The sequence below is a fragment of the Astyanax mexicanus genome, chromosome 2 (assembly GCF_023375975.1).
Source record: "Astyanax mexicanus isolate ESR-SI-001 chromosome 2, AstMex3_surface, whole genome shotgun sequence".
Taxonomy (NCBI): Eukaryota; Metazoa; Chordata; class Actinopteri; order Characiformes; family Acestrorhamphidae; genus Astyanax; species Astyanax mexicanus.
Window position 1 is genome coordinate 44,451,714 of NC_064409.1, and position 16,533 is coordinate 44,468,246.

The 16,533-nt window shown below is 36.6% G+C and overlaps 1 protein-coding gene across 2 annotated transcripts; it reads left to right on the plus strand.

Moving 5' to 3' along the window:
- The first annotated feature begins 1,032 nt into the window (after positions 1 to 1,032).
- prc1a (protein regulator of cytokinesis 1a) lies at positions 1,033 to 16,379 on the plus strand. 2 transcript variants are annotated; one of them, XM_007235041.4, is made up of 15 exons: positions 1,033 to 1,231; positions 2,987 to 3,119; positions 3,494 to 3,616; positions 3,771 to 4,004; positions 4,129 to 4,299; positions 5,598 to 5,747; positions 6,909 to 7,056; positions 8,760 to 8,896; positions 9,072 to 9,167; positions 9,271 to 9,417; positions 10,080 to 10,190; positions 10,305 to 10,403; positions 11,119 to 11,286; positions 12,212 to 12,249; positions 14,083 to 16,379. In XM_007235041.4, the coding sequence occupies exons 1-15, from the start codon at positions 1,221 to 1,223 to the stop codon at positions 14,129 to 14,131; spliced, it is 1,815 nt and encodes a 604-aa protein (XP_007235103.2). In that variant the 5' UTR covers positions 1,033 to 1,220; the 3' UTR covers positions 14,132 to 16,379. The 2 variants fall into 2 exon arrangements, with proteins under 2 accessions (XP_007235103.2, XP_007235104.2); XM_007235042.4 differs by lacking the exon at positions 12,212 to 12,249 and having other exon boundaries at positions 1,034 to 1,231.
- The last annotated feature ends 154 nt before the right edge of the window (positions 16,380 to 16,533 follow it).

Consider the following 16,533-nt stretch of genomic DNA (forward strand, 5'->3'; position numbering starts at 1 on the left):
ATAACATTTTTTAATATCGTAAATGATATTATAGCCTAATATATCATCCCATATCACCTGCCCATAATTATCACATCAGCGTACTACTTTTTTGCTGTTTTTAGCAAAATAATAGCTCACACTGTTCTCATTTCCCATTATATATCTACTAGAGACAGATTAAATCTGTCCAGTATAGTTTATTTTACGTCAGTCCTGGACATATGGAGATATATGGAGAATATTATTAGTATCATGACTTTCTGGATCATTGACTTCTGTTACAAATCTGATAAAATTCTTGTATTTCAGTTAGGGGTGTGCCATATTATTTCATATGCAAAAATAACATTTCATTTGAAGTTTGTTGCAGTAGTGCATTCTTAAAATATTTTTTTTTTCATTTGATGTTTTGTCATATCACCAAGATCGTTATCATGAAAATATCATAAAATATTGTGATATTATTTTAGGGACATATCGCCCACTCCTACCAGACAGCATTACAAACATGGCCTGACCCCACACAAAAAAAATAAAAATAAAATCCTAAAAAAAAGTGTTTGAAAGTTAAGATTAACATTTTCCACGTTTCTTACTTGATTTGTAATAATATGTAATTCTGAGTAAATCTTGAAGATGTATTGTTACACAGTTATATTATTACTCATTATCAGTACGTTTCTGTTATTTTGTAGCTGTGTATGTTAATCACATAAAAATACGATTTAATTCAAACCTTTAAAATCACAAAGCCTTAGTTTATTGTATTTAGTTTTCACAAGCTCTACAAATAATCCTATCGGTGTATCATCGACCAATTAAGGGTGATAATGCTTGATATCGATCATTCACTCAGTGACACTTTGATCATTGTTATTATTATTATAACAGCCCTGTGGTTTCTCATCTGTTCATCTCCCACCCCCACAACACAACACTGCACCATAGCCCCGCCTAGCTCCGCCCCCAGCCAATCAGCTGCACGTAAGGCCTAGTTTCGTTGACGCGCTGCAGTTCTCAGCCAATCAGGGAGTAAAACGCTGAACGATGCAGGATTTGAATCTCAGACAGGAAAACGGCTCAGCGCTCAGACTGCAAGAGTTCACTAAGCCTGGAGACCAAAGACTAAAGACTGAGGCTTATTTACCTCCTGTCTCTTCTCAGATACAGGAATACCACTGTAGGAGTATTGGTTTATATACTGGAGGAAGACTGGGGGGATTTTATCCGGCGTCGCCATGAGGAAAAGGTAAAAAAACACTGTTAGAAACAGACGGAGAGCAGCAGTCAGTGTAACTAACTGTTACAGCAGCAGGAGGAGGAGGACAGGGGAGAAAGTCCGAGTAGCTACAGTTAACTCTAGGTTAACTACACACAAGTAGTTAATATGAATATAAGCTCAGGTTATTATACATGATTTAGCTTAGCTAACTTAATTTGCTACTGAATGCTTAAGTTACTGTTGACATTTGCTTATTATTAGTTAGCTTTAGCTAGGCTAGCTAGAGTTAGCCAGTCTGGTAACCTATCTAGCTATAACTATTTAAGTTACCAAGTATCAGATAAAGTTGCGACCAAGCAACAAGTAACGTTAGCTTACCCAGTTAGGTTAAATTGGCTATCTTTAACTAGCTAACCCTAATGTGTAAGTTAGTTACTTAGGGGTGGGCGATATGGCCCTAAAATAATATCACGATTTTTCAGGGTGTTTTTGCGATAACAATACTGTAAAATGTTGGCGATACAACAGGATCAGGGCGATACAACAGGGGTGGGCGACATGGCCCTAAAATTATATTATGATACTTCATAGTATTTTCGTGATTTCGATACTCTTGGTGATGTGACAAACCACTGAATTAAAGAAACTATTCAAGAATAAACTACCACAACAAAATGAAAAATATATTTTTTACTGCATACAATATGATATGGCACACCCCTGAATGACAAACTGAGAAATTTAAAAATATGAATTTCAATATCAGATTTGTAACAGTCCGTGATCCAGAAATCCTTATATTCAGGATTAAAGTAAAGTGAATAATACTGAGCAGATATAATCTGTCTCTAGTGTATGTATATATATATATATATATATATAATGGGAAATGAGAATAGTGTGAATGTTTTCATTGCTAAAAACAAGGGTATAATATCGTTCACAGCGTTCAAAAATGTTGCAGACAAAAAATACTAGAAATCTGTCACATTTATTATTTCTTCTTCAAATTCATTGCTATTTTAAAAGGTCATACACTGCCTTTGTTGGATTAACTTTTTGGAGGAACAAGTTTTTTTAACTTGCAAACAAAGCAGCACAATTTAAAGTGATGCACAAGCTATTGTTTCCTTTACATTTAACTTAAAAATTTGTATTTATTTTTTTTTAGCAGTGTTACATGCATCTTTTATATTAAACCTGGTGCGTACCTCCTTGTTTTACAGTTAAAGAAAATGTAAAATATAAAGAATCACTGCCACAAAAGAGTTCTTTAAAGGTTTCTGACAGAAGGGAATGTCTGTTTACTCTGACGGCTTCTGTAGGTAAAGATGCCCTGCCCTACCTGCTATCATGTTTTGAAGCATTGTTGTTTGGGTTAGGATTTGATTGCAGTCAGCGACAGTAGTAGTTAGTATTTAGCCAGCTAGTGAGGTCAAAAGTTTTCATGATCACCACCCCACATCATCCCCAACTCAGCCAGCTTATCTCGGAATTTCCACTGCTCTATAGTTTAGTGCCAAATGTTTTATAGCAACCAGTCAAACCTACGCATTGCTTTGGTGCCAACAGATAAAGTTTATCTGCTTAGGAATGTGTTATTCTATTGGCAGTGCTTCTCTACTGGCCCTAAACAAGCTGTCTGTGTGTGAATTTGCATGTTCATGTATATCTCTGTATATATAGCTGCTGTATTAACTAGACTATCTGACTTTTCAGCTGAGTTGAACTTTGTTGTCTGATTGTGTGTGTGTGTGTGTGTGTGTTTTTATTGTTGTGCAGTGAGATGCATGCCGCTGAATCAGTGGCATGTCTCAATAAAGCCCTCACACACCTCAGAGACATCTGGGAGGAGATTGGAATCCCTGAGGACCAGAGGGTGCAGCGGACTGATGCGGTTAGAATGCATGTCAAGGTGATTAAATTTGTATTTTCATTAATATTCATTTTTCAGGTGTTTAGTCCTGTCTCTCATTATGTATGTCGCTGGTGCATCATTTTGGCTTTGTTCAGATTGCCAGACCTAAGTATTTGCCTTAATGTGACATTGATCAAATGTTTATTGTATGTAATTTATGAATGGGATATAGATATCAAATCTATTCTGAGCACAATATTAGGCATAGTTATAATGCAGCTTATATAGCCAAAGTGACTCAAAACTAAATTAAAAAGTTCTGCAGATAATCAGATTTGCGTAGTTTCAGCCTGTTAATGTGAACGTAGCCATTGGTTCCTCTGTAAAGCCAGCAGGTTCTAGTTTCTGTTAAATGTGCCTTCCTCTAACAGAACCTGCTGACCATGATGATAGAAGAGGAGGAAGGGCTTAAAAAGAGGTTGCTGAGTAGTATTGGGACCTGTCGGAAAGAGCTGGACACACTGTGTGAGGAGCTTCAGCTTCCACCGTTTGAGGTACGTCAGACTGACAGAACCTGTATTTGCTGTTTAAAGATTTACTGTGGAATGTGGACTCCTATCACTCTTCTCCATGACTACGCTCTTTGTCCACTTTCAAGTTTTGGTGCAGGACAATGAGTCATGCTCTGGTATGTGTTGTGTCCATCAGGAGGAAGATGGTCTGACCATGCTGCAGCTGGAGAGTGTGATTCGCACTCATTTGAAGGTGATGTTGAAGCAGAAGACTCAGAGAATGAACGAGCTGAAGGATCTGATACAGCAGGACCGGGAGCTGTGTGATATTTTGTGTGATAACCCTTATGCCATCAGTCCTGACCGTGTGCCCTCTGCTGAGCAGCTGAAGGACTATAGTCAGCACATTGCCACCCGCAACCAGGAAAAGGTAAAGCTTAAAGAAAGTGTTTAGTTTATGAGCTCATACTTGAATATATGTTTGAGTAGATGGATTTTTATTTTATTTTAATATGCATGCAAAACTAAGCACTGACTGTGGAATGTGTGTTTAGGAGCGCCGTCATGCAGAGTTTGTGACCATCAAGCGTCAGATTGTTTTGTGCATGGAGGACCTTGACCAGATGCCGGACACTAGCTTTGAGCGAGACGTGGTGTGTGAGGATGAGGAAGCATTCTGCCTGTCCACAGAAAATATCACTGCCCTCAAAGTGCTGCTGAACCAGGTACGCATATACACATGGATAGTAACAGCTGCCTTTTTTTCTCTCTCTCTCCATTTTTGCTCATTTTTGAGTGTGAGTTGTGATTTTTAGAATGCAGCACAAATTAAATGTAGTTTTTTAATAAAATATCACAAAAAATACCTTTCCCCAAGCTAGTTGCAGGTATTAATTAACCCTCATAAAATTGCATTTTATTTAGTGTAACAGGGTGTTAATGTTTCTTCATTTATCATTACCCAAAATGGTAATATTCTGCTAGAAAGCATTTAGTATTTGCTCTTATTGAAATACAATGTCACTCTGAGTTACATAAGTATGCTGCTTGTGAAACTTCTACCATATTGCCTGCATTAACCAATAAAAGAAAATAGACAGAAAGACAAGTAAATCAGAAAAAAGCCCCAGGACTGATGTCCACCTGTCAATTAGGATACATGGTCTCGCCCACCTTGTCAAGCCGTGGAGGGAAATCCTGTCATTCTTCGCCACCCGGTCCTCTGTCAAACTAAAACAGCCTGAAACAGGAGCACAAAAAAATGGCTCACAGGGCATTTTATCATACAAGACCACCGGAAAACTAATGAAAAACATGAAATGAGACCTTTGATAAATGTTAACATTTAATATCAGGGTGCAGCAGAGTTTTACTACTTGGCTCAGAGTAACCTTTCCACAACCTTCCAAAATGTTTCAAAGAATATTTGCATATGTTTATAAAGATTTGTTGACCGATTCAGTTACAGGCTATAAATTCAGACTTGTGGAATCAGTCTTTAGGCAGCTCATCACATGTGAAGTGGCAATGAACAGATAACTTATTCCTATAGTTTGTCCTTTTAATGGTTCTAATTATATTGTTTACTGCTCTAAAGGTTAGCTTTTTAGCTTTGTTATTATAATTTGACTCTCTACAATACTATATTATGACTGCAGTCTGTTTTCTGCCCCCCCTTCACATCTTTCACTTTCTTTTGGTCACATGATGTAATCCTCTCTACCAAATACAGCACTCTCCCCTGCCGATTGCTTTTCATTTCATTGAATGAATCATTCTCACCTTTTCATCAAATAGATTAAGCTGTGTGTCAGACACATCTCTTCAGCACTCTACTTTTGTCATTAGTTATTCTTTGCTTCCTGGCTTCTAGTTTCAGTGCTGTTTGGATCAAACAGAGTGTGTTGTTTAATGCTGTGTGTGAAATAAATTATGTTTTTAACTTTTTCCCCCAGCATATGGACAGGCTTTAGTAAAAGTGAGACTACACTGCATCATGCTGAGTTGTGTGTTTGGGTTTCAGTTGGAGAATCGAAAAGCAGAGAACGAGGCGCTGTGTGTATCCTACCGTGACCGTATTGGAGAGCTGTGGGAGAGGCTGCAGATCCCTCAGGATGAGAGGGACTCTATTGCTGAACACATGAAGAGCAGCAAAAAGAAGAACATGGAGGCTGTGAGTGAAAAACACACATCCATCACAAAACCTTTTTTTATTAAATTTTGTTTCTGCTATGTTGGGATTCTGTGAAACACATTGCAATGCCTTAATATACAGCTCTGGCCAATTTAAGAGACCACTTCAGTTTCTGAATCAGTTTCTCTGATTTGCTATATGTTTGAGTAAAATGAACATTGTTGTTTTATTCTATAAACTACAGACATTTCTCCAAAATTCCAAATAAAAATATTGTCATTTAGAGCATTTATTTGCAGAAAATGAGAAATGGAGGAATAATGCTAAGAAAACAAGTTCATAATCATAAAGAGTTAAGAGTTCAGAAAAAAATTAGGAGTTCAGAAATCAATTTTTGATGGAATAACCATGGTTTTTAATTGCAGTTGTTATGCATGTTGGCATGTTCTCCTCCACCTGTCTTACACACTGCTTTTGGATAATTTTTATGCCACTCCTGGTACAAAAATTCAAGCAGTTCAGCTTGGTTTGATGGCTTGTGATAATCCATCTTCCTCTCAAGTATATTCGGGAGTTTTCAATTTGGTAAAATAAAAAAAAAACTCATCAGTTTTAAGTGGTCTCTTATTTTTTCCAGAGCTGCATATAAAAGCTACAACAGTTGTTTTAATCAGTTGTAAACATTCATTCAGTAGACGTATTGGTTTTATATTGATACAGACAAAGGTATTAGAAAACTCTCTTATTTCTACCATTTAAATATCCACAGTAAACATGACTGAGTCTTTGCTGATCCATCATTATATATAATATTTAGACAAAGGAATACTGACCCCTCCTGATTTAATGTTTTTTTTGTTTGTTTGTTTTTTAAACAAGGGTATTAAGAAAAAATGTCCTGCTTTTGTCAGAGAAACAGTCTTTACTGAACCATTTTCTGATCTGTTTCCATAATTTGAACATACTGATGTGCATTTTAGCATGAGCTTTGTTTGTACTGGGAAGCAGCTTGATTTAAACTGACACATAATAGTATAATGATCGTTTCTACTGAACTCTTGGGATTCGTATAGACCTGCAGTCATTGTGTATTTATTAAGTGCTTCTAATGTAAAGATTATAATCACTGCACTTTTTTAATTCTCTCTATACTTATGCTATATATTTTTTTTTTGTTACTTCTGTTCTCTCCTTCTCCAGCTGCATGCAGAGCTGGAGCGTCTGAAGGAGCTGAAGATGAAGAACATGCAGAGCGTGATTGAAACAATCAGAGCAGAAATAGCACTCCTCTGGGAGAAGTGCTTCTACAGCCTAGAGCAGAGACAAGCTTTCGTTCCATATTATAGCGGTAAGACAGCTGTCACTGCTTTACCAGTGCTTTGAATCAGTAGAGAAGCAAAATAAAACGATTCAGCATGGTTGTCATGCTGTCAGTTGTCCTGCCACATGTCATGAGGATCTGACCTTGGTTGAAATATGTGCCATGGGGTTTATGCACAGTTAGAATGTGTTATTGTAAGCCTTGAGTATGAGTCTATTGCAAATGTAGTTTTATTCATTTGAAGTTTGTTGCCATGCTCTTATAATTCTAAATGTATATATAATGGTGAGGCAAACTCTCATATAAAGATAGGTTTTCTTTAGTTACAAAGGATAGGGTTACGTTTTAGTCTCGGTTGCTAGAGTAGGTTTAGTGAGCTTATATTCACCATACTAAAGCCTTAAATGTGTTAGGGCTCTGTATTGACAAAAAATTTGCAATACTATTCAGGGGTTGCAGTGCAGCGTGCTGTCATGCTGAAAATAACATGAGCTTTTTTATGTTTAAATTTATTAACCTGTCCTGGTATTACATAAATGTGCAAAAGAATAATTATTATACACAGATCTAAACACAGAATACAATGTTTTCTGCTAACTAACAATTGGGCATTACACACAGCACATTTCATTTATGTCCAACACAACTGGAGAATATGATATAGAGGTCTGCAATGCAGTTATAAAACAATTATTGTTGAAGAAGGAAACAGAAATCCTGTACAGAAAAGATGCATGACCGCTTGGTACTTTTACTATGAAATATCTGTAATGATCCATAATAAATCTCGCTATTTAATAGGCTCTTTAAGCTTTTAAGCTTTAAGCTTTTCAAGTAAATAGAAAAAGCATCAGTTATTTCAATTTAATAAAAAAAGATATAATGTTGTTAGGGTAATATATAGGGTAAATCCAGCTACAGCAAAAGCCGAAAAAAAGAAAGTTATAATAATGTTGTTGTTTAACAGTGTAATGTATATTCAGAGCTAGTTTTAATGTTGTGGTTGATCTGCATATGAATAAAGTAATATGCAAAGTATATGATAGAAAGTTACACATTTTATTAGGCTTCATAATGCTTTATATATATACACAGGAATTGCTTTCCAGAGTGATCTACCTGACATTTAAGTGCAAGTAAATTTGTATAATTTCCCTTGTAGTAATAATAATAATAATAATGATAATAAAAATGCCACAAAGACAACAATAAAAATCATTATATGACTGAAATTAATTAAAATATAGTTTAGAAAATTTACATTGAAGAAAAGAGTGAAATAGCAGCTTAAATAGTATTATTAAAAGCAGTTAAGTTAGAGTGGAAGTTGAGTCCTCTGCCACTTACACTCGAAACATCTAAATCTCTGCTCTTTGGTCTCAGTATTAATTCTCGGAAACCCTGAAGTTTGAGTTGCCTCACACGTAGAGCAGGTCCCGTCATCAATATTTTTTTTTAGTTATGGCTAATGTAAAAAAAAAAAAAAAAAACACTTTTTGTCGACTTTGTAAATTGGTTCAGAAATTGGCATCCGAATCGAGATGCATCTAAGAATTGAAGATTTCCTCACCTTTATTGGTTGTTTATATATGTATGTATGTTTTCTTACACCCCATGTGTGGAAATGGAATAGTACATTGTAGTAATGCATTTGCTTACTTAGAGACTCATTTATCTCTAATAGTTTTTGACAGCTCCAGTAATTGTATTTTATATATTTTTTGTTATAGATGATTTCAGTGAGGAGTTGCTTGCTATGCACGAGGAAGAAGAGCAGAGGTTGAAACAGCATTATGAACATCACAGAGAGCTGTATGATGGCGTCACTAACTGGCAGAACAATTGGACCCTCTACCAGACACTGGAGGTGAGATGTTGCTTTTTAAGTATTGCTTTGAATGTACAGTCTGTGATCCTATTTCAATTTTATTTATTTATTTTTTTGTTTACCATAGCAGTCCAGTGTGAGACATGAGACATTAACTGTGGTTACTATAGGTCAGTTACGTGAACTGTTCTCCTTTTTTTTTCTCTGCCTTCAGAAAAAGGCCACAGATCCATCTCGATTTAACAACAGGGGAGGCAACCTGCTGCGGGAGGAGAAGCAGAGAGCAGATCTGCAAAAAAGTCTGCCCAAGGTCAGCATGTTGCTACTTTCATTTAGGTGTAAGTGCTTTTGCAACATTTCCACATTGATAATTGATTTCTAAATAAATGGGTTTGGCTTTTGTCATTGCTTAGCTGGAGAAGAGTCTGAAGACCCAGATTGAGCAGTGGGAGGCGGAGCAGGGTACACAGTTCCTGGTCAATGGGCAGCACTTTATGCAGTATGTCGAGGAGCAGTGGAACCTGCACCACCTGGAGAAGGAGAGAGAAAAGCTGGAGAGGGTAATTACTGATCATGAATTAATAATCATTATCATTACTGCATGGAGAGACAGAGAAACTCTGTGGCGTGAGGTCTATTTGAAATAATTATTTTAATTGTAATAACAATTGAATGAGAGAAATAGCCAGAAGTAAAAGAGCAGTTTGAAATAATTATCATTATCATAAGGATAATTAGGTTCTAATTAAATGAAGAAGGAAAGAGTCAGTAAAAAGTGTCAGGGCAATTATGGCATTACCAGCAGACACAGCACAGAAGTCTAATGCAGAGTTCATCCCTATATATGCTGGACTTGTCATGTTAGTAAAGTTTATTGTCCAACAAAATTATTCCAGTAAACATTTTAAGACCCTTTTTAGCCATTGATGTGTGCAATGATAATAAAACATAACAATGCAATCACACCATTTAAAAAAAAAAATGTTTTACAATATTTTTCTTTAATTATTTAGGTTAAGTAAACATTGAAATTAGAATATCAAAATGTTATATAAAAAATGTATGAGAACATCAAAACTTATTGAGGTTATGTCCATATATCGAGCTATAGGTCAGTGACTCGTTAACAATTATTGTGACAGGCCTAGCAGTGGCTTTCCTAAAAGTATTATAAAGAGCATGTTTGGCATTAGTTTTCCATGGTATGTATCTGTGTTTCCAGCAAATGAAGAAGAGCAAGCAAACTGAAGAGGATATGCTGTACGGAACATCCCTCCGAACCCCCACCAAGAGGAGGTTAGCAGGAACACCCACACCAGGGAAATCACGCAAGGTAATGCACACTGTTTGTATGAGTGTGGGTTTATTTTGAATTTTATGTCTAGTGAACGGCAGAGAAATGGTTATGTTCTTGTTGCAACACTAAATGTTACACACTCTCTTTTAGATGAATACCACCTCCAGTATCTCTAGCGCCTCTTGTAATACCACCCTACGCTCCATTTGTTACTCTCCATCCATGAGACCTCCCCTCTCAGCCAGCAAGGTGAGACAGACCTTTTTTTTTCAGCCCCAGATAAAATTAAAAGACCACTTCAGTTTCTGAATCAGTTTCTCTGATTTTGCCATTTATAGGTAAATTTCTCCCAAATTCTCCCTACTCCAGGTGCAAAAAATCAAGCAGTTCAGTTTGGTTTGATGGCTTGTGATCATCTGTCTTTCTCTTGATTATATTCCAGAGGTTTTCAAGTTGGTAAAATCAGCTACAGCTCTATGTCAATTTAGATGTGTACAATTTTATCAGCCCTAAGGAGTTGTGTGTGTGTTTTTTTTTTTTTATTAAAAGGTTAAAATTACGTATTAGGGTGTGCTATTTGCATATCTTATACATTATTTCCTGATAAAGTCTGAATCTGTGTTTTAATAACATCTAGGATCCTGATATGTTATTTTTGAACATTATGCTCAGTTAAATATCATCTCCACACCTAAAACTGATGCCCTTGTTCTTGATTTAAAGGAAATGTAACTTGCTCTGTACCCAATACAAACAACCTGAGGCTAGTAAAATAAGTAAAGTTATCATTTCCAGTTTCCCATTAGGATTACCAACATTAACATCAACTCAAGTATTAAATAAAAGCTTAAACACAAGAAAACATAATTGTTCCTGTAAACCCAGAGGTCAGATTTACAAAGTGGATTTCTTTCTTTAATTTTGTTTCTTTATTCTGTTTTATTTATTTGTTTTATCGTCTCAGGTTGGCACAGGGTTGCGAACACCGGCACGTGGCCGAACCCCACGTGGTCTGGAAAGGAATAAGGAGAACCTGTCTCAGCTTAGTGGAGCCCTGCGCACCATGACCTCCAGCCCACACAGGAGCAACTACTCCATCAACTCAGTCGCCAGCTCCTACTCTGAGTTTGCGGTAAATAACCCTCTCTGAACTTTAGCTGTTACTCTCATCACCATCACCAGCTGGGTCTCAGCAGCACTCGGTCCAGTCAATTGAAGTGAAAGCAAACCATACAGAAAAATAAAATAAATCAGAACTTATAAAACAATATATGTAGTGTGGCTTTTGGATTGATACCATAAAGAAATTGTCTGATGTCTGGGCCTGTGATCATACCTTACCAGACTGTGCTTGACTGGATTTAGGCTGCATGTCTACTAGGAACACAGAGAAGTCCAGATGAGTTTAATTTTTTTTTTTTTGGAAAATGGGATGTAAATATGAGAAATTGCTTGGCCACTTTTTTTCTGTAGTTATGTTTCCAGAGTTTGCTATACTTTTGGCAATGAAAAACAGAGAAATGACAGTGATTAGTTTCTTGTCAATGTTTTCTTTTTGATGTTAGAACTAAAACGCAAAAGGAACCAAAAGTTTCGAGAACAGAAGCTTGAGGACCATGGGCTGCCTTATATGTGATGGGTCAAAAAAAAAAAATGCTAGTAGCCGATAGGGTTAAAATGTTGCTTTACCCCATAATAATGCATTTGCATAAAGTTTAGAAAATTTTAACTCTGTCGTTTGTCGCTCGGCCGCTTTGTCGCTTCTCGTGTGTCGCAGCAACAAATCGCGCTCTGCCATAGGAAATGAATGGTTGCCATATTCCTGTGTGAACACAGGGTTAATCTTCTAAACCAGATTAGATATCTGGCTCCTGTGTAATATTAAATGATTAAAACGTTTATTACTCTCAGTGCTACATTTAGGCTGATGATCTTAATTGTAGTGTCTGTGTGTAATTTATTTATGTATTTATTAATATTTGAGTTTAGTGCCCATGTATAGCTAGATGCTATTTCAGATGTGCTCTCAGCTGTCTAATTGTAAATTCTGTTTATAGAGGGATTGTGTCAACATTGAGTCCACAACCATCTCCAGGTTTGTATGAGTTAAAGCATATCATCACTTTTGGAACAAAACCTCGTATCTCACAAATGATTGAATTCTTCACAAAATAACATGCTGTACTTCACATTTTGTGAAAGATTCATTATTAATGGAGGATCAGGAATGCCTCAAAATAACTTTTCTACACTGACATTTTTCAAGTTAAAAGTTTTGTGCCTCTCCTGCCAAAGTATCTTTAGGGAGGTATGAAGTTTTGTTCCGACAGTGACCGTATGCCCTGTTAAGATCTCCGCCCTCTTTTATTTATTTAACTGCCTATGTACCTACCCGCCTTTCCCCTTTAATTAATTTATTTAATAAAATACTCTACCTAATGACAACACACAGACACTGTTTCCTGACTTCTGACCACATGTTCACACAACTAAGTGATGTGACAGCTGTGTGATGCATGTGTGTGTATGTGAGATTGCTTTCTATGCTAACTCCTTCTATTTGGCTGGATCTAAACTTATCCTACACAAACTACACTCTCTCCTACTCTGCTAGAAAGAAATGAACAACTAATGAGTGAATGTATTTGGTGGTGGTAGTTCTGTATTAGTGGTCTCATAGTAGTTGAAATAGTAACCAAATTGTTTTAGGGTGCTGCATCTCACACCACTGAGTGAACAGAATTAGTGTTTGATTATGAAGAAGATTTTTGTATATAATTGCAGCTAAAATAGTTTTAGAGCCTTAACACTAGAATGACCAAGCCTACCATTTTTTTTGCATAAGCCAAAACCAGCCATCCATGCTTTCCTCTGCTGTGAAGCACTCAGTGCCACTTATCTTGCTAATGATACACAGTGCCTCCCCCAACAGCTACAGCTTAAAAAATGGATATCATTTAAAGGTAACCAACCTGGCATAGAGGGCAAGTCTGCAGTAAAGTAAAACCACATACTTTACTAAATTTATCTTTGATTTTTCCGTAGGAAAAATACCAGACAAAATGAGTAATGAATAAATCTATTAAACTTTCTCAGTATGACATTGAGACAGTAAAACATTTCTCTATGTATCTGTATTTTGAACGTCTGGTTTAACATCATGAGATCACAATTTAAAAAGGTTTAATGGACTTCATTCATTATTTGTTTTGTGTGGTAATTTTGCTATGCTCCCTGACAATCAAGCACTGCTGGAAGGGAGATGTGGTTAGAGTGCATTCATTGTGGCTTGATACTAATAGAATATAATACTATAAAAGCAAAGTTTAGTAAAGGTTGTGGCTATAAATTGTTCATATTCATCTTTGGATCTATTGAAGCAAGTGCAGTGTTGTGATCAATCTTTGGAGAGACAGTACTAATGTTATTCTAATGTTAGAATAAGGAAGTGAAACTCTACATCTCAGCATTGTACATCACCTCTGCAGTTATTGCGTTGCAGGAAAAGGATGGGGGCGGCTGGTACAGTTGGCTCTCTGCCGTGCATTAGCATAACAAAATTTGACTGATGCCGACCTCGTAATTCAGACTATTCAGTGAAATTCACGAGAGCAGTGTACACAGAAAAGACACATTTTATATCATTATGTATTTGAATGACCCACAACTTTAGCGGTCTATTGACTTCAATACCAGCTGACAACAATAAATTGATATTTCAAAGCTGTTTAATCAACTTTATTGAGCTCCAGAATGTAAAACTGAGCTGCTGCTTTTTATTTATTTTATTGTATTGATTGCAGTTTTGGATCTGTAAATGTTTTATAAAATGTATCAGATATCTGCATCAAGCCATAGTTTCTGCATCAGTTAACTTTCACTGGCAGAATGTTTGTAATATTAATTCTTTTTTTTTTTTTTCTTTCAGCGAGAGCTCTCTCAGGCCTCACAATCCAACAGCAAAGCTAGAGTTCTGAACTCCACGATCACACGCTAAGTGCAGGTCCTGAGGATGGAACTGGGACACTTTGGTGGCGGTCGTCTCCTCTCAGCATTAACTTAACTCCAGATGAAGGGAAGAGTGTTTAAGAGAATTAATTTGAATGTAAACCACCTGCAAAAAAATGTGTTTTTGAGGACTTGTGTAAATATTTTACTCCTATTTTATGGTTTCACGTTTCTAACATGTATCTTAGAATGAATCAGTCTTCCATGTGATGTCAGGATCAAGAGTTTTTATAAAAACTTTTCCTTTTTTTCTCTCTAATAAACAGAACGTTTTTTTATTATGCTTTTTAATAGGAGCTTGTACAGAATGGTTTGGAGTCACAGAGGCTTTCTTTTGGAATATTCTGTCCTGTCTGTATTTATTGTTATGCTCTTTTCTACTACCTAACACTAGTCATTTGTTCTTAAAATGTTTCAGTTCCCACTTCACCACGCTGTTCTCAACCTGTAAAATAAATTTTCACTGAGGAAACCTGCCTCGAGTTGATTTACTGAATGGAATCAGAAGTGGGCAGTATGGAAAATGAGTATGTGAAATAGTGTTGAGGGATGTACAGTATATTTTGCTGTGTGGGTTTTTTTTTTTTTTTTACTTTTCTCCCTGACCTTCTTACAGCAAAAAACAAACAAATCAAATGTTTCTCCAACTCAGTTTTTTATGTGCTTTTCTTTATTTAAGCCAATTCAAAAACATACAAATGCATTTCTCCCCACAGTTGGAAAGGGGCTCAATTCTGAATAAATATTTCTTATCAAAAATGGAAGACACTGAGGCATAAATACGCTCTAAAACATGTTCCAATCCACGCAGGTTTATCATGTTTCTGCTGTGGATGGCATTAGTTAAATTGTAGTTTTAATTGTGATGTTAAAGTAAAACTTTTAGATTTGGGGTTGATTTAAAACTTTTTTCACCTCAAGCAAAAAATTGCATCAGTATAAAATGTAACTGCACATTGCATCACTCAAATGCAAATGTGCAAATACAAATTTAAACTAACTATTAAAAGTATGTCCACAATTTTTTCTTTTTATTTAGGTTCAATCTTGACTTCATAATATGGTTTTTAACTGCACACATTTTCTTTTATAACTAATTCTCATTTTTATGGCCTGGAATCAGTGCCAGATTTATTCCTCTTACCCTGGACATGTTTGGTTGTCCTTCTCTAACACATTTTTTTCCCAGTAAGATTCATTAATGAACTGGGCCTACATAGCCTAGTGATTAGAATATCTTAACTGGTAAAGAGAAAGAGAATGTTCACTGTGCAGCTCATTTGACCAATTAGGGATTCCCTGCAACAAAAAAAGCATAAAACAGCATATGTTCACTATCACACAAACACAGATTATGTGTTTTAAACATTGGCATGCTGGAGGACCAGCGTAAACTGGCGGCCAGGTGGGGGGTAGGGGGTGGTGGCACTGAGATGCATTTGGGATACTCAGATCTGATTAGTTGAATCAGGTGTGTTGGGAGCTGGAAAACACATTTACTGTACAGCACATTTAAAAGTTATTGTTAAAGGGATTGGAAACCACTGCTCTAACGAAAAAAAAAAATACACAGCCTTTGACAGTGTTTATAATTGCATATTTTTCCACACTGCTCAAGTCGCTTATACCCCATGCCACAGCAGGCTGTATCATAGCAATGCTGGCAGTGCTTCTATTTGGTCCAGAGAATTATGTCATGACTAGTCGCAAGCACTGGTCTGTTTGGGTGTTGGAATATAATACTGTGGAGTGGCTGAGCAGCTGTAAGATTATCTTATAAAAATGTATCCACCTTCTGCATGATTTCAAAGAGGAGACCATGTTTGCTTACTTTGTGTTAAATCTTTCGGTGCAGCAGTGTTTTCATATAGGTTACACCCACAGTTATAATCAGTACAGTGAAGGAAATAATTATTTGATCCCTTGCTGATTTTGTACGTCTGCCCACTGAAAAAGATATTGTGGCGTCTGTGTGTGTGTGTGCCAGCTTGTAGTGTGCCTGTGGGGGCGGGTCATGGTAATCCGGGGCCAGCGGGGCATTATGGGGGTATGTTTTGGGTGGGTTAAGGGGACCTACCATCTCTGTGCTGGATAGCTGGGTTGGTGGCCTCAGGGCTGTTTGTGCTGAGTAGGTAGTTGGGTTTTGCTCTCCTCACCTTGTTAAAGGCTATAAGTGAGTGGCAAGCCTGTTAATAAAGAGCTGTTGAGTACTTGCAATGAGTCTCACGAGTTCTCCTTCCTCTTCCACGCCACAATATGAACAGTCTATAATTTGTGAGAGATGGTATATCAAAAATAAAATCCAGAAAATCATATTGTATTAGATAAAGAAATGGGAAAGAAGCTGAAATGGGCTACAAAACCATAAGTA